The following is a 27,452-nucleotide window of genomic DNA, read 5'->3' as shown; positions in this document are numbered from 1 at the left end:
TGGTACTATTATATGGGCATTGTATGGTCCTGTTATTGGGCTATTGTATGGTGATATTATTTGGGCACTGTATTGTGCTGTTATTTGGGCATTGTATGTTGCTGTTATTTGGGCATTGTATGGTGGCATTATTTGGGCATTGTATGGTGGTATTATTTGGGCACTGTATGGTGCTGTTATTTGGGCACTGTATGGTGCTGTTATTTGAGCACTGCATGGTGCTGTTATTTGGGTATTGTAATGTACTGTTATTTGGGCATTGTATTGTGCTGTTATTTGGGCACTGTATGGTGGTGTTTGGGCACTGTATGGTGCTGTTATTTGGGAACTATATGGTGCTGTTATTTGGGCATTGTATGGTGCTGTTTGGGCACTGTATGGTGCTGTTATTTGGGCATTGTATGGTGCTGTTATTTGGACACTGTATGGTGGTATTATTTGGGCATTGTATGGTACTATTATATGGGCATTGTATGGTCCTGTTATTGGGGTATTGTATGGTGATATTATATGGGCACTGTATTGTGCTGTTATTTGGGCATTATATGTTGCTGTTATTTGGGCATTATATGTTGCTGTTATTTGGGCATTGTATGGTGGTATTATTTGGGCATTGTATGGTGGTATTATTTGGGCATTGTATGGTGCTGTTATTTGGGCACTGTATGGTGCTGTTATTTGGGCATTGTATGGTGCTGTTATTTGGACACTGTATGGTGGTATTATTTGGGCATTGTATGGTACTATTATATGGGCATTGTATGGTCCTGTTATTGGGGTATTGTATGGTGATATTATTTGGGCACTGTATTGTGCTGTTATTTGGGCATTATATGTTGCTGTTATTTGGGCATTGTATGGTGCTGTTATTTGGGCATTGTATGGTGGTATTATTTGGGCATTGTATGGTGCTGTTATTTGGGCATTGTATGGTGGTATTATTTGGGCATTGTATGGTGGTATTATTTGGGCATTGTATGGTGCAGGTGTTTGGGCACTGTATTATGGTACAAGTCGGCTAACTGGGCTAATGGGACAGATTGATGATTTAATCTAATCCTGATGTATTTCTTTTCCATAGATGTAGCAGAGCTGAGTTTACCATTTAGAACAACTAAAGTGATATCACATCCTGTAGTTTTCCCACAGAACTGCAGTTAAACCCAATGCACAAAAGAAATGACAAATTCAGCTCTGCTACATCTGCAGGCTTGCTAACTCACGATGTTTAATGATGTGACACCCGTAGAGTCCTGGGGATAAGCTGCAGTCACGAGTAATGACTGTCAGAGGATTTTAACATTTTGTCTGCCCTTCGTTTTCATTATATAATGATGATAGCAAAAGGGGCGGAGCTGTGACAACCTCTCTATTATTTTTCTTCTTTTGTCTCTGTAACACTACAAGGTGTCCTTGGGATTCCAGTGCAGCAATATGCTGACCGCCTTACCCAGCTCCTTCCTGGACCCGCTGCTTTCCTCCGCCCTGATGGAAGATGCAGAGTTGAGACTGTTTGTCTTGGAGATTCTCGTCTCCCTGATTGATCGCCATGACAACAGACACAAGTTTTCAACCATCAGGTACCTCAGGGGCCGGCCTGTGACAACCTTCTTCATGTTCTTGTAAAAAAGAGAGCGGCTGTCACCAATGCCAGATGGCATAATGGGACCCAAGGAGAAACCTACTTTCTTCTGGTCACGGTCCAGCCTGCGGGGGTTATTAGGGTGTTAAAGTGAAGCGCCACCTTTTAACAGTCAGCAATTGTAAGATCCACTAAATTTACTAAATATTTATTCGTTCCGCTTTTTTTCCTGTTTTTTACTCCTGTGCCGTGCAGAAATCAAAATCTGCTGTTTACTGAAAACCATCAGCATGTTGCTGTTGACAGACCTCCTATATGAATTATGTGGCTCTGTTTAATAATTCAGGTGCCTAATGATATGCTACTATGAATGTGATGCGAGCCAGATTGGCTCTTCATAGAAACTCCCATGGCCCCTGACAATTGTCCATATGGCCACCCTCCACCCCATCAGGGCCATCTCTCCATCAATAAGCTATCTACTATTATAGAGAGTATCATGGAGATCCGGTAGTGTCATCCACTCTATGGGGTGTCCACTGTTGACCGATGACCCTAAAGCGAACCTGTCACATTAAACCTGCTGTCCTATGTTAATCACCTCGCCCGATCCAGCACCGATTCCCTGCTGATGGCCGCCACTCTCAGGCACGTCAAGTCTCCATGATGATCGGCCCATTCGAAAGAAACCACACAACGTCACCTTAAAAGAGAAGGCCACCTGGATACCATTGCAAAACCTATTTTTTGAGCATGACCCTACCCGATCATCTGGATTTTGCCTTCAACTTGGATTTGTTGCCTGGTTGTTCGACCTCTTGGTTTTGACCCCCGGCTCGGTTTCCGGTCTTGTCGTCTTCTCCTCTGGTTTGTCGTATCCTGACCACTCACCCATTGACAACCCCTGGCCTCACTTCCCTTGTGATTCCGCATCACTCCCAAGATTCCTACAGTGCGCCGTCCGGTGACTATTCTGGGAACCGCGACCTGGGCATTGACCGTTACAGACCATACCCACATACCCATTTAAGATTACGGATAAAGGATCCATTTCCCGATGAGAATCAAGACATCCTATCTGCGGTATGAGTCCAGGGGGCGGTCCTTCCCTGTGTGAGTGTGCACAGACAGCTGTCAATCACAGTAGGACCGCCCCCTAGACTCATACAGCCAGCACGAGCAGGGATATAAATCAATAAATGACAAGTTATACTGAATATTTCCCCACAGAACTATATATCGATCTGCTCGGCTGCTCCTGCTCTACAACATGCCGCCCACGGTTAGGACATCGTAAGAAATGTGACGGGTTCGCTTTAAACTAGAATAAATCCTCATCGCCGTTGTGCAGGACTCCGTAGTCTATGAATAATTGCAGGGATTTACTAGCGGGGGATGGGATATACCCCGTTTACTGACGTTAGGTGTTGATTTGGTTCTAGTACCGTGCCGGACATTGCTGTATTGAAGCTGAAAGTGGATAAGTGTTCCCGGCAGGACACGCTCTTCATGAAGAAGGTACGCTGCTTTACACTGCGTCATTTACATGGCAGGGAGATTCCCCTCCCTTTTGAGGCTCATGATCCTTGTACACATATAATATACTTCTTCTTTTACTGGTGGTTTAGATATTGGAGTGTAGATTTATAGCTAATAATTCCTATAAACAGCAGGTAATCTGAACAAGCAATGCTGCAGTGTAAAGCACGGTGGAGAGTCAGGACAGCCTGTGATAAGAGAGGAGGTGTATTTCAGGCAACCTCAGACTCCAATAGATAGTGCAGCCAAGCTCATGTTATTGAACTGAGATGTAGTGTAGTGGAGCAGAGATGCAGTGTAAAGCATGGGATATATATATACATATATATATATTTACTCGTAGCAGCCAATCACATTCCAGCTATCATTTAACATAAATTTGCATTTTTTACCAATGTATGTATTATATAACTTTGCCACGGCGCAGCATAGGTGGCATTAGGAGATAGACGGGTGAAGAGGAGGGTGTGCAGTCCACATTGCATCTCTTTTGTATGGGCATCTTAAACATAGTGGGCCCCTTTCCACCCAGGACCCTGCTTTAGCATCTTGTACTGATTTGGAATTGCAGCATGTTTTATGCTCCATTCACAACAAAAGCTGTATTCAGAATTATGCTGGTTTCCTGTTAACTCTCAGGTTACTCAACTTAACATTTTACGGCTGCACCCTGGTGGTTCAATCCATTCTGTGCAGTCATCTCATATATAAAAACAACATAACCTGAAGGGCATTATATCAGTGAGGAGTTCATTTCTGCATCCAGCAGAATTGTGACTGCAGCTCTGGATGTGACTAGAGCATAATATTTGATTTTTTTTATTTTTAACATTACACTCAAGCACCTGATCAAATAGTCTCTTCCCATAATGCTTTGCTCTTGTTCTCCAGCATGCTCAGCAGCTGTATCGGCACATCTACCTGAGCTGTAATGACCCCTGCAATGTCCAGGCTCACTACGAAGCTCTGTACGCTCTGCTGGTCATGATCAGCATCGAACTGGCCAATGAGGAGGTGGTCGTGGATCTCATCCGCCTGGTCTTAGCGGTGCAGGTGAGAACGCTGTATGACCCATCAACCACCAAGATTGGCGCAAATTCATATCTGAAGGACAAGACAGGGACAGCGGTCCCTCAATGTAGTCATAGACATGATCTGTCCCATGGAAATGTAAAATCACCTGGTCATCTACAGGGGCCACTGTAAGGCCAGGATCATACGTGCAGGTTTTGGTGCAGTTTTTGGCTCTGGTTTTTTCCACAAATACAGGCGTGGACAGAAAAGAAAGGAGAAGCATCAGACTAGTCTTTATACCTTCCATTTGGCTCAAAAAAAAAAAAAAAACGGGACCAAAAACTGCATGTGTGATCCCGGCCTTAGGACCTATTCACACAGTGCAGTTTTTGAATATGTTTTCTTTTGCCAAAACTGACTGGATCTTAAACTAATAGTCAGTCTTTCCTTGATGCATCTCTCTCTTTTTAGATTCACTCCTGGGTGTGGCTCAAAAACTGCGTGTGATCCTGGCCTTAAAGGGACCACCAGGGTTGTAGTTGCGGCCATGTGATCCCTCCCGGCCAATCAGATGGGAGGGCTGTGTCATTAGTATATAGCCCACAATTTGATATAAATGTAATCTGGTTACCAAAAAGTTTTCAAAAAGTTGAAAATGCCTTTATTTTTGGGATCGACTGCTCGGGATTTGCAGCCCAAAGTGAACGATTGCGTGTAATGGATTCATTTATTTCCAGGATTTGGCTCTGAATAATGAAGACAATCTCCCGGCCTACAGTCGCTGCGCCCTGCTCGCCCTGTGTGCCGCCTACCTGAACCTGATCAGCCAACTCACCACCGTGCCAGCGTTCTGCCAGCACATTCATGAGGTCAGACACCGATGCCATGGAGAGAATATTCTGTACCCGACATCCAATCTCGGTCATCCGTCCTGTACTGTTATTATTACGGTTGATATTTCCATTCTCAAAACATAAAAATACCTGAAAAAGGCCCCGATTTTACATTTTGATGCGGGAACGGGTGGCTTTTTTTTTTTTTTTTACAAATTTGTCCCATATAAGAGACGGAAACGTAAAAAAATTGACATGCTGTGGATTTAAAATGACGCACCGCAGGTCAATTTACCTGCAGAAAAAGTTCTGCAACGTGTAGAAGAAATGACTTCCAATCTCATATTACGCTGTGGATTTGCTGCAGGAAAATCTGCGCGGAAAATCCGCACGTAATATACGTTGTGTGCACGTGGTCTTAAGGTTAGGTGACCGCACTGCGTGTTTTAGGTAGTGGTGGTGCGAGCACTGGCTCGGTCAGTTTTTGAGAAAATTAGGCCCTGGGCAACAGGCAAAATGCCCTCACTTGCCTTATACTGCCACATACAGCCCACATAATACCACTATATAGTGCCCAAATAATAGGCAGCATCCAAATGATACCCCCTTAACAATTCTGCATAATGCTGCCATATAGTGCCCACATATTACTGCGCTTCAGTTCCCAAATAATATCACTACACCCTGCTAATAATAATTATAATAATACTGGTGGCTTTAGTTTGCTCCTCGGATAAATGTCCAGTCCCCTCCCCCCTGAGCACTGGAATAATGATAGATGAGACGGTGTATGGTGGGTGAGGGGGCTGTATGGTGGGTCAGGGGGACGTAGGGTGGGTGAGGGGGCTGTATGGTGGGCGAGGGGGCTGTATGGTGGGCGAGGGGGCTGTATGGTGGGCGAGGGGGCTGTAGGGTGGGCGAGGGGGCTGTAGGGTGGGTGAGGGGGACGTAGGGTGGGTGAGGGGGCTGTAGGGTGGGTGAGGGGGACGTAGGGTGGGTGAGGGGGCTGTAGGGTGGGTGAGGGTGACGTAGGGTGGGTGAGGGGGCTGTATGGTGGGCGAGGGGGCTGTATGGTGGGCGAGGGGGCTGTAGGGTGGGTGAGGGGGACGTAGGGTGGGTGAGGGGGCTGTAGGGTGGGTGAGGGGGACGTAGGGTGGGTGAGGGGGCTGTAGGGTGGGTGAGGGGGACGTAGGGTGGGTGAGGGGGCTGTAGGGTGGGTGAGGGGGACGTAGGGTGGGTGAGGGGGCTGTAGGGTGGGTGAGGGTGACGTAGGGTGGGTGAGGGGGCTGTAGGGTGGGTGAGGGTGACGTAGGGTGGGTGAGGGGGCTGTATGGTGGGTGAGGGGGACGTATGCCGTTGACCGTGAGGTATAAATAACATGTTTACGTTATTCTACCGTCGTTTCGATGGCGGCGATACCAAATCTTATTTTTAATTGGACAGTTTATTTTATACTCCCTCTGTAGGACTGGAACTTGCGGTCCGGCGATCACTTCTATAATAATTGCTGTACTGCTGTAGCTATGCCTGTCAGTGTTTGACAACCCATCGGCCCCTCGCGACAAGGACTTCTGTTAAAGCACCCGGGTCCCATTTTTGATGTTTGGGGTGTATAACAGCCGGTAAATGTACGGCACAGTGCAGGAAGGGGTCTCCCGTGCAGGCAGGAGCCGGGGCTCTGCTGTCTGATGACAGCTGAGCTCCTGCTCCAACGCCTGCGATCGAAGTTTACTTCGATCCCGGCCGTTTAACCCGTTAAATGCCGCCGTCAATAGCGACCGCGGCATTTAACTTTGTTTACAGAGGGAGTGCGCTCCCTCTGTCACCCATCGGCGGCCGGCGAATGCAATCGCGGGTCTCCGATGGGGTGTCATGGCAGCCGGGGGCCTGGTAAAAGCCCCCAGGTCTGCCCTGGACATATGCCTGTTAGGACGCGCCGGAGGCACGTCCTAACAGATTGCCTGTCAGATTTACACTGACGGGCAATAATGCTCTGGTATACGAAGTATACCAGAGCATTATAGCAGCGATCGGAACATCGCACAGTAAAGTCCCCTAGTGGGACTAATAAAATCAGTCATCAAAGTGAAATAAAGATTATTAATAAAAATGACAGTAAAAGTGTAAAAAATAAATAAAAGTACACACATGTGGTATCGCCGCGACCGTAATGACTCCATTAATAAAGTTAATATGTAATTTAAACCGCAAAGTGAACACCGTAAAAAAAAAAACGCAAAAAAACATGGCAAAATTGCAATTTTTTCCATTGCCCCCCAAAAAAGTCATAATAAAAATGAATCAATAAGTCCCATGCACCCCAAAACAGTACCATTCAAAACCACGTCTCGTCCCGCAGAAAACAAGCCCAAAAAATCACGACATTGATGGAAAAATAAAAAAGTTATGGCTCTTGGAAAGCGATGATGCAAAAAAACACAGAATTTTAGTTCAAAAGTGTTTTTATTGTGCAAAAGTCGTAAAACATAAAAAACCTCCACATATGTGGTATCGCCGTAATCGTACCGACCCATAGAATAAAGGTAACATGTTAATTACGTCGCACAGTGAACGGCGTCAATTTAAAAACGCATAGAACAATGGCGGAATTTCAGGTTTTTGTTATAATCTCCCCCAAAAAAAGTTAATAAAAAAATTATATGTACCCAAAAATGGTGCTATTAAAAAGCTCAACTAATCCCGCAAAAAACAAGTCCTCATACAGCTATGTAGACGAAAAAATAAAAACGTTATATCTCTTTGAATGCAACTATAGAAAAACGAATAAAATAGCTTGGTCATTAGGGCCTAAAATGGGCCGGTCACTAAGGGGGTCACTTAGGGGGTCACTATACTATATATAATATACAAAACTGCACAGACCTAGTAGGTAAAGGGTTATTCCCATAGAAGCTGAGGTGGGGGGTCCAATTGCCCGGACCCCCATTGATCCTGAGAATGAAGGAGCGGCGATCCCAAGTAAATGGGGCTATGCTGCCGTTCCATGCACAGAGGGTGGCCGGGTGCGCCACAATGCAGGGAAAATCAGTGGAGGGGCAACATCACGGCATCCGAGTGGCACCCGATAGTTTCCACCGACCCATTCACTTTAGCAGGTGAATCGGATCCGTGAAAACGGAGCCGACTCCCCGATCCGTGGAAAGATAGAACATGTCCGATCTTTCCACGCGTCACGGACGGGACTCGGCCGGCGCACACCGTCGTGTTCATAAACCAGCACTGCGGCCCCTTCGATCTCGGGATCAGCGGGGATCCCGGCAGTCGGACCTCCACCGATCAGCAAGAGATGGCTTCTCCTAGTTACTTTCTTTAGGGCCGGACAGATTCCGCCACAGAAGGTCCAGCAGAAGACAACCCATTGGAAGTGACATGTCAGAAGTTTGTATTGGTGGGTGTCCGAGCGTTGGGACCCCCACCAATCGCTAAAACGAAGCAGCTGAAGTGCTCGTGTGATCGCTCCGCCGCTTCGTGTCTGTTCGGCTTTTTCCGGAAATAAATGTATCGGTGTGCGGACTCAATATAAAGTCTATGAGCCCGTACTCCGATACATTGGCTTACCGGGAAAAACCAAATGGACACGAAGTGGCGGAGCGATCACACGATCCCTTCAGCTGCTTCGGTCTAGTGATCGTGGGGGTCTCAGCGCTCGGACCCCCAGCAATCCAAACTTCTGACATGTTGTCACTATGACACGTCAGAAGTTTGTCGAAAGTTTAGCTGCACTTTAAGTTTCTTTTTAGTCCTCGTTGGTGTCATGACCTGTGTGTGCATTCTGACAAGTGGGCATGCTCAATGGGTCATAGGGTAACCCAACCCATCACTGGGTCCACCACCAGTATATAACCAGCCTTAGCCCTGGCGACCAATGAGATTCCTGCTTCTAAGGCTATGTGCACACACAAAATCAAAAACGTCTGAAAATACGGAGCTGCTTTCAAGGTAAAACAGCTCTTGATTTTCGGCAGTTTTTTACGGTCGTTTTGGAGCTGTTTTTCTATAGAGTCAATGAAGAACAGCTCCAAAAACAGCTGAAGATGTGACCTGCACTTCTTTTTTGCGGGGCGTTTTTTTTTACGTGGCCGTTTTCAAAAAGGGCCGCGTAAAAAAACGGCTCCTCAGAACAGAATGCCGTATTTCCCATTGCAATCAATGGGCAGATGTTTGGAGGCGTTCTGCTTCCGATTTTTCGCCCGTTTACGGTCCGGAAAATGGGCGGAAATAACTATACATTTGTTTTAGGCTGAATGTTCTCCGCCCATACAAGCGAGTTCTATGTGATTTTATATGACATCCGATAATCTAGAATCTGTGATGGTTTAATGACGCTGGAATTTTCCTGGAATATTATAGCAGTAGGGTATGTTCACACAGGCTATTTTCAGGCGTTTTTCGGGCCGTAAACGTCCCGAAAAACGCCTGAAAAATTGTAAGCAGAACGACTCCAAACATCTGCCCATTGATTTCAATGGGAAATACGGCGTTCTGTTCCGAGGGGCTGTTTTTTTTAAAACGGCCGCGTAAAAAAACGCCCGCGAAAAAGAAGTGCAGGTCACTTCTTACGATTTTTTTTTTCATTTTTTTATTTTTTATCATGTAGTAATAATTATTTCTTTCTCTTGTGATAGGTGATAGAAATGAGAAAAAAAGAAGGCCCCTATCTTCTTCCGGAAGACATCTTCGTGGAGAAACCCAGGTGACCCTATAATCACCAAATCCCAAAAAATATTTCTGTCATGTTGTTAAACATTCAGTAATTCCTTAGTTCAATCTACAAAATCTGTGTGACGACCAATATGGCCGCTTAAGGTTGTGTGAGATTAGAAAAAAAACATGTCTGCTTCCACTCAGGAACAGCGCCACCCTTGTCTATGGGCTGTGGGCGGTACTGCAGCTGAGCCCCGTCCACCTGTCGCCTCTCCTGACATCTGTTTTGGTTAATACTTGTATTCCCCATGAAAGAACAATTCTGGAACATATTTTCTGTTGTGCCCTTCCTCTGTTATTCCTCCTGGAAATGTATGACTACATTAGTAACTAGGGGTCACCAGTTGGGGGGGGGGGGTGTCTCTACACAGACTGACACTGTCCAATCAGCGCTGACAGAGGAGACCGAGTAGGGACACGCCCCTTTGACAAACAGACTGGTAACACCTACTGGTCAATTCATTCATACATTTGTAGGAGGAATAACAGAGGAACGGCACAACTCAGAGTTCTAAGAAAAGATGCTCCAGAATTGTGATTTCATGAGCAATACAAGTATTTACTCAAATTGACATGTCAGGTGAGGTGTCAGATCCTCTTTAAATAGGTCTGAACTGCAATACCACACACAGCCTATCAGTAAGAGTGGCGCTGTTCCTGTAAGAACTCCGCCACGTTTTCCTAATCACATACCACCCCTTTATCTGAACATGTGTGGTCTTCCTTCAGTGGAAACGAGACATTTTGTAGACCGAACAATAGTTCACTTGGACAGAGCACCTCATTGATGTCTCCAGCTCCTATTGATCGCAGAAGTCGCTGCTTCCTCAAGGGGAGCACTTTTAGTCACGTAGCCGACTCCTCTCCCATCTGGGCATTGTTCGCAGCAGCCATTGTTTTACATGACGTCGCAACGATGGTCCGTTCCGGTATCGGGAACTTGTATGGACGCGGCCGATTGTCCCTGAAATCATAAACACTGACTCATCCTCCGTCCACTTATCATCCCTGAGAGCCACAACCTCCAGTAATGGCCACTCAGGCTACTTCCCACGCAACCGCTTTGTTGACTGTCGCACCACTTAGATTTTCAGCTCTTGAGAGGAGCGTTTGCCCCGCTCCTTCTCTGATGGGTTCATCCTTGGCGTAAGACGCTACTTTATCCCCCATTCCTTATGGAGATTCTGTACAAAGTGCAGAATCACAGTACAGGGGAGGCAGAACAATGTCACCGCTGAATCCCGGTGACCTGTCCGAATCAGACTTAACCCCTTCCCGGCATTTGACATACTGGTACGTCGTAGTCGGAAGAAGTATGGTGCGGAGACCGCTCAATACGCAGAAAGTATCGGCGGTCACCCTGGTCTAACCGCCGGGATCGGTGATAACTCCGATCCCGTCTGCTAAACCGCACAGATGCCATTGGCAACCACAGCATCTAAGTGGTTAGACAGAGGGGGTGGCCCGTCTGTCACCCTATTGCCCTAGCAAAATGATCTGGAGGTGCCGATGGGATGTCATGACGGACGGGTGCCTGATGGGGGCCTCATGGTCTGTCATGTTAGTACTGCTATTAACCAGAGGCGGGGCTTAAAGAGGACCTGTCATGTCCCGAAAAACGGTAAATAGCTTCAGAATATTACGGTCTTTTGTACGAGTGATCGAACAATCACTGGTTCCAGTCCCCTAGTGGGACTAAAAAAAAAAAATTTTTAAAAAAGTTTTATGAAATTTAGAAAAATATATAAAAAAAAAAACACCTACCTGTCATGAAATAACAATGGAAAAATAAACATAATTAGTATCGCCGCGCCCACGGTCTATTACAACATAACGCCATTTATCCCAAATGTGAACGCCATAAAAAAAGAAATAAAGAATTGCTGTTTTTTGGTCACCTCGCCCCCCCAAAAAAAAGAATATAAAGTGATCAAAAAGTCTTATGTACACGAAAATGGTACCAATAAAAACCGCAGCTCGCCCCGCAAAAAATAAGACCTCACACCGCCCCGTCATCATATCGCCCCGCAAAAAATAAGACCTCACACCGCGCTATCGATGGGAAAAAAAAAAGTCATCGCCCCGCAGAATGAAGTTGACGTCTTGTTTTCGCCACATGGTGAACGCCGTAAAATCAAAACCCAAAAAAAGCAAATGAGGAACCGCTGTTTTTTTTTCCGTTCGACCCCACAATTTTTTAATTTATTTTCCGTTTTTCAGCACATTATGTGGAACATTCAATTTAGGCGTTAAAAAATACAACTTACCCCACGAAAAAAAAACAAGCCCTTATACGACTATTGTGACGGAAAAATAAAAAAGTTCTGCCTCTTGGGAGGCGGGGAGGAAAAAACAAAAAAAAAACGGACTGCGGCGCGAAGGGGTAAAAATAAAAATCCCCCTCTGAGCGATGACATTTCACACTGAATAGCGACAAGACGAGGAGTAACTTTGTAAACACTTTTGCTTTTTTTTTTTTCTTAATACCTGAAGCCAAACTCTGATTTCTACTGCGTTCCTGTTATCAGAGAGCAGTGCATTGTGGGAGTTTAAATGATACTTCGGATTTGTTCACACGGCTTATTCTCGGCCGTTTTTCAGGCCGTAAACGCCCGAAAAATGGGAAGCAGAACGCCTCCAAACATCTGCGCATTGATTTAAATGGGAAAAACTGCGTTCTGTTCCGACGGGCCGTTTTTTTACGCGGCCGTTTTGCAAAATGTGCAGGTCACGTCTTGGGACGTTTCTGGAGCCGTTTTTCATAGACTCTACTGAAAAAAGCTGCGAAAATCACCAGTGGCTTAAAAAACGTCTGAAAATTAGATTAGAGAACAAAAAATACCTAAAATAATTATTATAACAATACACAAACTATTCTATACACACTATACTATACACACTATATTATACACACTATACACACTATATTATACACACTATACACACTATATTATACACACTATACACACTATATTATACACACTATACTATACACACTATATTATACACATTATACACACTATATTATACACACTATACACACTATATTATACACACTATACACACTATATTATACACACTATACTATACACACTATATTATACACACTATACACACTATATTATACACACTATACACACTATATTATACACACTATACACACTATATTATACACACTATACACACTATATTATACACACTATACTATACACACTATATTATACACACTATACTATACACACTATATTATACACACTATTATACACACTATACACACTATATTATACACACTATACACACTATATTATACACACTATACTATACACACTATACTATACACACTATATTATACACACTATATTATACACACTATATTATACACACTATACTATACACACTATATTATACACACTATACACACTATATTATACACACTATACTATACACACTATATTATATACACTATATTATACACACTATACACACTATACTATACACACTATATTATACACACTATATTATATACACTATATTATACACACTATACACACTATACTATACACACTATATTATACACACTATATTATACACACTATACACACTATACTATACACACTATATTATACACACTATATTATACACACTATATTATACACACTATGCTATACACACTATATTATACACACTATACACACTATATTATACATACTATACACACTATATTATACACACTATATTATACACACTATATTATACACACTATACTATACACACTATATTATACACACTATATTATACACACTATATTATACTATACACACTATACTATACACACTATACTATACACACTATACTATACACACTATATTATACACACTATACTATACACACTGTATTATACACACTATACTATACACACTATATTATACACACTATATTATACACACTATATTATACACACTATGCTATACACACTATACTATACACACTATATTATACACACTATACTATACACACTATATTATACACACTATACTATACACACTATATTATACACACTATACTATACACACTATATTATACACACTATATTATACTATACACACTATATTATACACACTATATTATACACACTATACTATACACACTATATTATACACACTATATTATACACACTATATTATACACACTATACTATACACACTATATTATACACACTATATTATACACACTATACTATACACACTATACTATACACACTATACTATACACACTATATTATACACACTATACACACTATACTATACACACTATATTATACACACTATATTATACACACTATATTATACACACTATACACACTATATTATACACACTATACACACTATATTATACACACTATACACACTATATTATACACACTATACTATACACACTATATTATACACACTATACTATACACACTATATTATACACACTATATTATACACACTATACTATACACACTATATTATACACACTATACACACTATATTATACACACTATACACACTATATTATACACACTATACTATACACACTATATTATACACACTATTATACACACTATACACACTATACACACTATATTATACACACTATACACACTATATTATACACACTATACTATACACACTATATTATACACACTATATTATACACACTATATTATACACACTATATTATACACACTATACTATACACACTATATTATACACACTATACACACTATACACACTATATTATACACACTATACACACTATACACACTATATTATACACACTATACACACTATACACACTATATTATACACACTATACTATACACACTATATTATACACACTATATTATACACACTATATTATACACACTATGCTATACACACTATACTATACACACTATATTATACACACTATATTATACACACTATACTATACACACTATATTATACACACTATACTATACACACTATATTATACACACTATACACACTATACTATACACACTATATTATACACACTATATTATACTATACACACTATATTATACACACTATATTATACACACTATATTATACACACTATATTATACACACTATATTATACACACTATATTATACACACTATACTATACACACTATATTATACACACTATACTATACACACTGTATTATACACACTATACTATACACACTATATTATACACACTATATTATACACACTATATTATACACACTATACTATACACACTATATTATACACACTATACTATACACACTATATTATACACACTATACTATACACACTATATTATACACACTATACTATACACACTATATTATACACACTATACACACTATACTATACACACTATATTATACACACTATATTATACTATACACACTATATTATACACACTATATTATACACACTATACTATACACACTATATTATACACACTATATTATACACACTATATTATACACACTATATTATACACACTATATTATACACACTATACTATACACACTATACTATACACACTATACTATACACACTATATTATACACACTATACACACTATACTATACACACTATATTATACACACTATATTATACACACTATATTATACACACTATATTATACACACTATACACACTATATTATACACACTATACACACTATATTATACACACTATACACACTATATTATACACACTATACTATACACACTATATTATACACACTATATTATACACACTATACTATACACACTATATTATACACACTATACACACTATATTATACACACTATACACACTATATTATACACACTATACTATACACACTATATTATACACACTATACTATACACACTATATTATACACACTATTATACACACTATACACACTATACACACTATACTATACACACTATATTATACACACTATACTATACACACTATAGTTATACACACTATATTATACACACTATACTATACACACTATATTATACACACTATACACACTATACACACTATATTATACACACTATACACACTATACACACTATATTATACACACTATACTATACACACTATATTATATACACTATATTATACACACTATACACACTATATTATACACACTATATTATACACACTATATTATACACACTATTATACACACTATACACACTATACACACTATACTATACACACTATATTATACACACTATACTATACACACTATATTATACACACTATATTATACACACTATATTATACACACTATATTATACACACTATACTATACACACTATATTATACACACTATACACACTATACACACTATATTATACACACTATACACACTATACACACTATATTATACACACTATACTATACACACTATATTATATACACTATATTATACACACTATACACACTATATTATACACACTATATTATACACACTATATTATACACACTATATTATACACACTATATTATACACACTATATTATATACACTATATTATACACACTATACACACTATACTATACTCACTATATTATACACACTATATTATACACACTATACACACTATACTATACACACTATATTATACACACTATATATACTATACACACTATATTATACACACTAATTATACACACTATGCTATACACACTATATTATACACACTATACACACTATATTATACATACTATACACACTATATTATACACACTATATTATACACACTATATTATACACACTATACTATACACACTATATTATACACACTATATTATACACACTATATTATACTATACACACTATACTATACACACTATACTATACACACTATATTATACACACTATATTATACACACTATACTATACACACTGTATTATACACACTATCTATACTATACACACTATACTATACACACTATATTATACACACTATATTATACACACTATACTATACACACTATACTATACACACTATATTATACACACTATATTATACACACTATACTATACACACTATATTATACACACTATACTATACACACTATATTATACACACTATACACACTATACTATACACACTATATTATACACACTATATTATACTATACACACTATATTATACACACGATATTATACACACTATACTATACACACTATATTATACACACTATATTATACACACTATATTATACACACTATACTATACACACTATATATATACACACTATTCTATACACACTATACTATACACACTATACTATACACACTATACTATACACACTATATTATACTATACACACTATACTATACACACTATATTATACACACTATATTATACACACTATATTATACACACTATACTATACACACTATACTATACACACTATATTATACACACTATTCTATACACACTATACTATACACACTATACTATACACACTATACTATACACACTATATTATACTATACACACTATACTATACACACTATACTATACACACTATACTATACACACTATACTATACACACTATACTATACACACTATATTATACACACTATATTATACACACTATGCTATACACACTATACTATACACACTATACTATACACACTATATTATACACACTATACACACTATACTATACACACTACACTATATTATACTATACACACTATATTATACACACTATATTATACACACTATATTATACACACTATATTATACACACTATATTATACACACTATAGTATACACACTATATTATACACACTATACACACTATACTATACACACTATACTATACACACTATATTATACACACTATATTATACACACTATAATTATACACCCTATACTATACACACTATGTTATACACACTATATTATACACACTATACTATACACACTATACTATACACACTATATTATACACACTATATTATACACACTATATTATACACACTATATTATACACACTATACTATACACACTATACTATACACACTATACTATACACACTATACTATACACACTATACTATACACACTATACTATACACACTATAGTATACACACTATAGTATACACACTATATTATACACACTATACACACTATATTATACACACTATTATACACACTATACACACTATATTATACACACTATATTATACACACTATTATACACACTATACTACACTATATTATACACACTATATTATACACACTATATTATACACACTATATTATACACACTATATTATACACACTATACTATACACACTATACTATACACACTATACTATACACACTATACTATACACACTATATTATACACACTATACTATACACACTATACTATACACACTATATTATACACACTATATTATACACACTATACTATACACACTATACTATACACACTATACTATACACACTATATTATACACTCTATACACACTATACTATACTATACACACTATATTATACACACTATATTATACACACTATACACACTATATTATACACACTATATTATACACCCTATACTATACACACTATACTATACACACTATATTATACACACTATACTATACTACACTATATTATACACACTATATTATACTATACACACTATATTATACACACTATATTTTACACACTATACCCACTATATTATACACACTATACTATACACACTATATTATACACACTATACAATACACACTATATTATACACACTATACACACTATATTATACACACTATACTATACACACTATACTATACACACTATACACACTATATTATACACACTATACACACACTATACTATACTATACTATACACACTATGCTATACACACTATATTATACACAGTATACTATACACACTATATTATACACACACTATATTATACACACTATACTATACTATACTATACACACTATGCTATATACACTATACACACTATGCTATACACACTATACACACTATATTATACACACTATAGACACTATGCTATACACACTATGCTATACACACTATACACACTATATTATACACACTATACATATTATACACACTATACTATACACACTATATTATACACCCTATACTATACACACTATGCTATACACACTATATATACACACTATACTATACACACTATATTATACACACTATATTATACACACTATATTATACACACTATATTATACACACTATATTATACACACTATACTATACACACTATACTATACACACTATACTATACACACTATACTATACACACTATACTATACACACTATATTATACACACTATATTATACACACTATATTATACACACTATATTATACACACTATACTATACACACTATACTATACACACTATACTATACACACTATACTATACACACTATACTATACACACTATATTATACACACTATATTATACACACTATATTATACACACTATACTATACACACTATACTATACACACTATATTATACACACTATATTATACACACTATATTATACACACTATATTATACACACTATAGTATACACACTATATTATACACACTATACACACTATATTATACACACTATATTATACACACTATATTATACACACTATACACACTATATTATACACACTATATTATACACACTGTATAGTATAGTGTGTATAGTATAATATAGTGTGTATAATATAGTGTGTATAATATAGTGTGTATAGTGTGTATTAATATAGTGTGTATAATATAGTGTGTATACTATAGTGTGTATAATATAGTGTGTATAATATAGTGTGTATAATATAGTGTGTATAATATAGTGTGTATAGTATAGTGTGTATAGTATAGTGTGTATAATATAGTGTGTATAATATAGTGTGTATAATATAGTGTGTATAATATAGTGTGTATAATATAGTGTGTATAATATAGTGTGTATAGTATAGTGTGTATAGTATAGTGTGTATAGTATAGTGTGTATAGTATAGTGTGTATAGTATAGTGTGTATAGTATAGTGTCGTATAGTATAGTGTGTATAGTATAGTGTGTATAATATAGTGTGTATAGTATAGTGTGTATAGTGTGTATAGTATAGTGTGTATAGTATAGTGTGTATAGTATAGTGTGTATAGTATAGTGTGTATAGTATAGTGTGTATAATATAGTGTGTATAATATAGTGTGTATAGTATAGTGTGTATAATATAGTGTGTATAGCATAGTGTGTATAGTATAGGGTGTATAATATAGTGTGTATAATATAGTGTGTATAGTATAGTGTGTATAGTATAGTGTGTATAGTATAGTGTGTATAATATAGTGTGTATAGTATAGTGTGTATAGTGTGTATAGTATAGTGTGTATAGTATAGTGTGTATAGTATAGTGTGTATAGTATAGTGTGTATAGTATAGTGTGTATAATATAGTGTGTATAATATAGTGTGTATAGTATAGTGTGTATAATATAGTGTGTATAGCATAGTGTGTATAGTATAGGGTGTATATATATGTGTGTATAATATAGTGTGTATAATATAGTGTGTATAGTATAGTGTGTATAGTATAATATACACTATATTATACACACTATATTATACACACTATACACACTATATTATACACACTATATTATACACACTATATTATACACACTATACTATACACACTATACTATACACACTATACTATACACACTATACTATACACACTATATTATACACACTATACTATACACACTATATTATACACACTATACTATACACACTATATTATACACACTATACTATACACACTATATTATACACACTATACTATACACACTATACTATACACACTATACTATACACACTATATTATACACACTATATTATACACACTATACTATACACACTATACTATACACACTATAGTATACACACTATAGTATACACACTATAGTATACACACTATATTATACACACTATACTATACACACTATACTATACACACTATATTATACACACTATATTATACACACTATATTATACACACTATACTATACACACTATATTATACACACTATATTATACACACTATACACACTATACTATACTATACACACTATATTATACACACTATATTATACACACTATACACAATATTATACACACTATACTATACTATACACACTATATTATACACACTATATTATACACACTATACACACTATATTATACACACTATATTATACTATACACACTATACTATACACACTATATTATACACACTATACTATACTACACTATATTATACACACTATATTATACACACTATACTATACTACACTATATTATACACACTATATTATACACACTATATATACACACTATATTATACACACTATATTATACACACTACACACTATATTATACACACTATATTATACTATACACACTATATTATACACACTATATTTTACACACTATACCCACTATATTATACACACTATACTATACACACTATATTATACACAGTATACACACTATATTATACACACTATACACACTATATTATACACACTATACTATACAAACTATATTATACACACTATACCATACACACTATACTATACACACTATACTATACACACTATATTATACACACTATACACACACTATACTATACTATACTATACACACTATGCTATACACACTATAATTATACACAGTATACTATACACACTATATTATACACACACTATATTATACACACTTACTATACTATACTATACACACTATGCTATATACACTATACACACTATGCTATACACACTATACACACTATATTATACACACTATAGACACTATGCTATACACACTAATACACACATACACACTATATATACACACATTAACACAAATATACACACTATATTATACACACTATACTACACACTATATACACTATATTATACACACTATATTATACACACTATATTATACACACTATATTATACACACTATATTATACACACTATACACACTATATTATACACACTATATATACACCCTATACTATACACACTATACTATACACACTATATTATACACACTATACTATACCACACTATATTATACACACTATATTATACACACTATATTATACACACTACACACTATATTATACACACTATATTATACTATACACACTATACTATACACACTATATTATACACACTATATTTTACACACTATACCCACTATATTATACACACTATACTATACACACTATATTATACACACTATACAATACACACTATATTATACACACTATACACACTATATTATACACACTATACACACTATACTATACACACTATACTATACACACTATACACACTATATTATACACACTATACACACACTATACTATACTATACTATACTATACACACTATGCTATACACACTATATTATACACAGTATACTATACACACTATATTATACACACACTATATTATACACACTATACTATACTATACTATACCACACTATGCTATATACACTATACACACTATGCTATACACACTATACACACTATATTATACACACTATAGACACTATGCTATACACACTATGCTATACACACTATACACACTATATTATACACACTATACTATACACACTATATTATACACCCTATGCTATACACACTATGCTATACACACTATACTATACACACTATACTATACACACTATACTATACACACTATATTATACACACTATATTATACACACTATATTATACACACTATAGACACTATGCTATACACACTATGCTATACACACTATACACACTATATTATACACACTATACTATACACACTATATTATACACCCTATACTATACACACTATGCTATACACACTATATTATACACACTATACTATACACACTATATTATACACACTATATTATACACACTATATTATACACACTATATTATACACACTATACTATACACACTATACTATACACACTATACTATACACACTATACTATACACACTATACTATACACACTATACTATACACACTATATTATACACACTATATTATACACACTATATTATACACACTATACTATACACACTATACTATACACACTATACTATACACACTATACTATACACACTATATTATACACACTATATTATACACACTATATTATACACACTATATTATACACACTATACTAATACACACTATATTATACACACTATATTATACACACTATATTATACACACTATATTATACACACTATATTATACACACTATATTATACACTATATTATACACACTATATTATACACACTATATTATACACACTATATTATACACACTATATTATACACACTATATTATACTATACACACTATACTATACACACTATATTATACACACTATATTATACACACTATACCCACTATATTATACACACTATACTATACACACTATATTATACACACTATACAATACACACTATATTATACACACTATACACACTATATTATACACACTATACACACTATACTATACACACTATACTATACACACTATACACACTATATTATACACACTATACACACACACTATACTATACTATACTATACTATACACACTATGCTATACACACTATATTATACACAGTATACTATACACACTATATTATACACACACTATATTATACACACTATACTATACTATAACTATACACACTATGCTATATACACTATACACACTATGCTATACACACTATACACACTATATTATACACACTATAGACACTATGCTATACACACTATGCTATACACACTATACACACTATATTATACACACTATACTATACACACTATATTATACACCCTATGCTATACACACTATGCTATACACACTATACTATACACACTATACTATACACACTATACTATACACACTATATTATACACACTATATTATACACACTATATTATACACACTATAGACACTATGCTATACACACTATGCTATACACACTATACACACTATATTATACACACTATACTATACACACTATATTATACACCCTATACTATACACACTATGCTATACACACTATATTATACACACTATACTATACACACTATATATATACACACTATATTATACACACTATATTATACACACTATATTATACACACTATACTATACACACTATACTATACACACTATACTATACACACTATACTATACACACTATACTATACACACTATACTATACACACTATATTATACACACTATATTATACACACTATATTATACACACTATACTATACACACTATACTATACACACTATACTATACACACTATACTATACACACTATATTATACACACTATATTATACACACTATATTATACACACTATATTATACACACTATACTATACACACTATATTATACACACTATATTATACACACTATATTATACACACTATATTATACACACTATATTATACACACTATAGTATACACACTATATTATACACTATATTATACACACTATATTATACACACTATATTATACACACTATATTATACACACTATATTATACACACTATATTATACTATACACACTATACTATACACACTATATTATACACACTATATTATACACACTATACTATACACACTATACTATACACACTATACTATACACACTATACTATACACACTATATTATACACACTATATTATACACACTATACTATACACACTATATTATACACACTATATTATACTATACACACTATACTATACACACTATATTATACACACTATATTATACACACTATATTATACACACTATACTATACACACTATACTATACACACTATACTATACACACTATATTATACACACTATATTATACACACTATACTATACACACTATATTATACACACATCTATACACACTATACTATACACACTATACTATACACACTATACTATACACACTATATTATACACACTATATTATACACACTATACTATACACACTATACTATACACACTATACTATACACACTATATTATACACACTATAGTATACACACTATAGTATACACACTATAGTATACACACTATATTATACACACTATATTATACACACTATACTATACACACTATACTATACACACTATATTATACACACTATATTATACACACTATACTATACACACTATATTATACACACTATATTATACACACTATATTATACACACTATACACACTATACTATACTATACACACTATATTATACACACTATTATTATACACACTATACACACTATATTATACACACTATATTATACACACTATACTATACTATACACACTATATTATACACACTTTATTATACACACTATATTATACACACTATATTATACACACTATATTATACACACTATATTATACTATACACACTATACTATACACACTATATTATACACACTATACTATACTACACTATATTATACACACTATATTATACACACTATATTATACACACTATATTATACACACTACACACTATATTATACACACTATATTATACTATACACACTATACTATACACACTATATTATACACACTATATTTTACACACTATACCCACTATATTATACACACTATACTATACACACTATATTATACACAGTATACACACTATATTATACACACTATACTATACACACTATATTATACACAGTATACACACTATATTATACACACTATACACACTATATTATACACACTATACTATACAAACTATATTATACACACTATACCATACACACTATACTATACACACTATACTATACACACTATATTATACACACTATACACACACTATACTATACTATACACACTATGCTATACACACTATATTATACACAGTATACTATACACACTATATTATACACACACTATATTATACACACTATACTATACTATACTATACACACTATGCTATATACACTATACACACTATGCTATACACACTATACACACTATATTATACACACTATAGACACTATGCTATACACACTATGCTATACACACTATACACACTATATTATACACACTATACTATACACACTATATTATACTACACTAAATTATACACACTATATTATACACACTATATTATACACACTATATTATACACACTATATTATACACTATACACACTATATTATACACACTATATTATACACACTATATTATACACACTATAGTATACACACTATATTATACACACTATACACACTATATTATACACACTATACACACTATATTATACTATACTACACTATACTATACACACTATACACACTATATTATACTACACTACTATACTACACTATACTATACACACTATATTATACACACTATACACACTATATTATACTACACTACTATACTACACTATACTATACACACTATACTATACACACTATACTATAACACACTATATTATACACACTATATTATACACACTATGCTATACACACTATGCTATACACACTGTATTATACACACTATATTATACTATACACACTATACTATACACACTATATTATACACAGCTATACTATACACACTATATTATACACACTATACTATACACCACTATATTATACACACTATATTATACACACTATATTATACACACTATACTATACACACTATATTATACACACTATATTATACACACTATACTATACCCACATATATTATATACACACTATATTATACACACTATATTATACACACTATACTATACACACTATACTATACACACTATATTATACACACTATATTATACACACTATGCTATACACACTATGCTATACACACTGTATTATACACACTATATTATACTATACACACTATACTATACACACTATATTATACACACTATATTATACACACTATATTATACACACTATATTATACACACTATATATACACACTATATTATACACACTATATTATACTATACACACTATATTATACACACTATATTATACAATCTATATTATACACACTATACCCACTATATTATACACACTATACTATACACACTATATTATACACACTATACTATACACACTATACACACTGTATTATACACACTATATTATACACACTATACACACTGTATTATACACACTATATTATACACACTATACACACTGTATTATACACACTATACTATACACACTATACTATACACACTATACTATACTATACACACTATATTATACACACTATACACACACTATACTATACTATACACACTATGCTATACACACTATATTATACACAGTATACTATACACACTATATTATACACAGTATACTATACACACTATATTATACACACTATACTATACTATACACACTATGCTATACACACTATACACACTATACTATACACACTATACACACTATATTATACACACTATGCTATACACACTATGCTATACACACTATATTATACACACTATATTATACACACTATACTATACACACTATATTATACTACACTATACACACTATATTATACACACTATA

The 27,452-nt window shown here is 34.7% G+C and overlaps 1 protein-coding gene across 4 annotated transcripts in view; it reads left to right on the top strand.

Moving 5' to 3' along the window:
* The window catches only part of EFR3B (EFR3 homolog B), a 181,960-nt gene that overhangs the window by 139,444 nt on the left and 15,064 nt on the right, over window positions 1-27,452 (top strand). For all 4 annotated transcript variants that reach the window (XM_075860833.1, XM_075860835.1, XM_075860834.1 and 1 more), the window contains 5 exons: window positions 1,408-1,580; window positions 3,025-3,100; window positions 4,013-4,174; window positions 4,873-5,004; window positions 9,615-9,682. In XM_075860833.1, coding sequence (XP_075716948.1) covers window positions 1,408-1,580; window positions 3,025-3,100; window positions 4,013-4,174; window positions 4,873-5,004; window positions 9,615-9,682 — 611 coding nt within the window. The remainder of the gene's footprint in view (window positions 1-1,407; window positions 1,581-3,024; window positions 3,101-4,012; window positions 4,175-4,872; window positions 5,005-9,614; window positions 9,683-27,452) is intronic.

This window comes from Rhinoderma darwinii, chromosome 4, assembly GCF_050947455.1.
Source record: "Rhinoderma darwinii isolate aRhiDar2 chromosome 4, aRhiDar2.hap1, whole genome shotgun sequence".
Lineage (NCBI taxonomy): Eukaryota > Metazoa > Chordata > Amphibia > Anura > Rhinodermatidae > Rhinoderma > Rhinoderma darwinii.
Note: the sequence above shows the minus strand (reverse complement) of the source record. Positions and strands in the feature narration are given on the sequence as shown.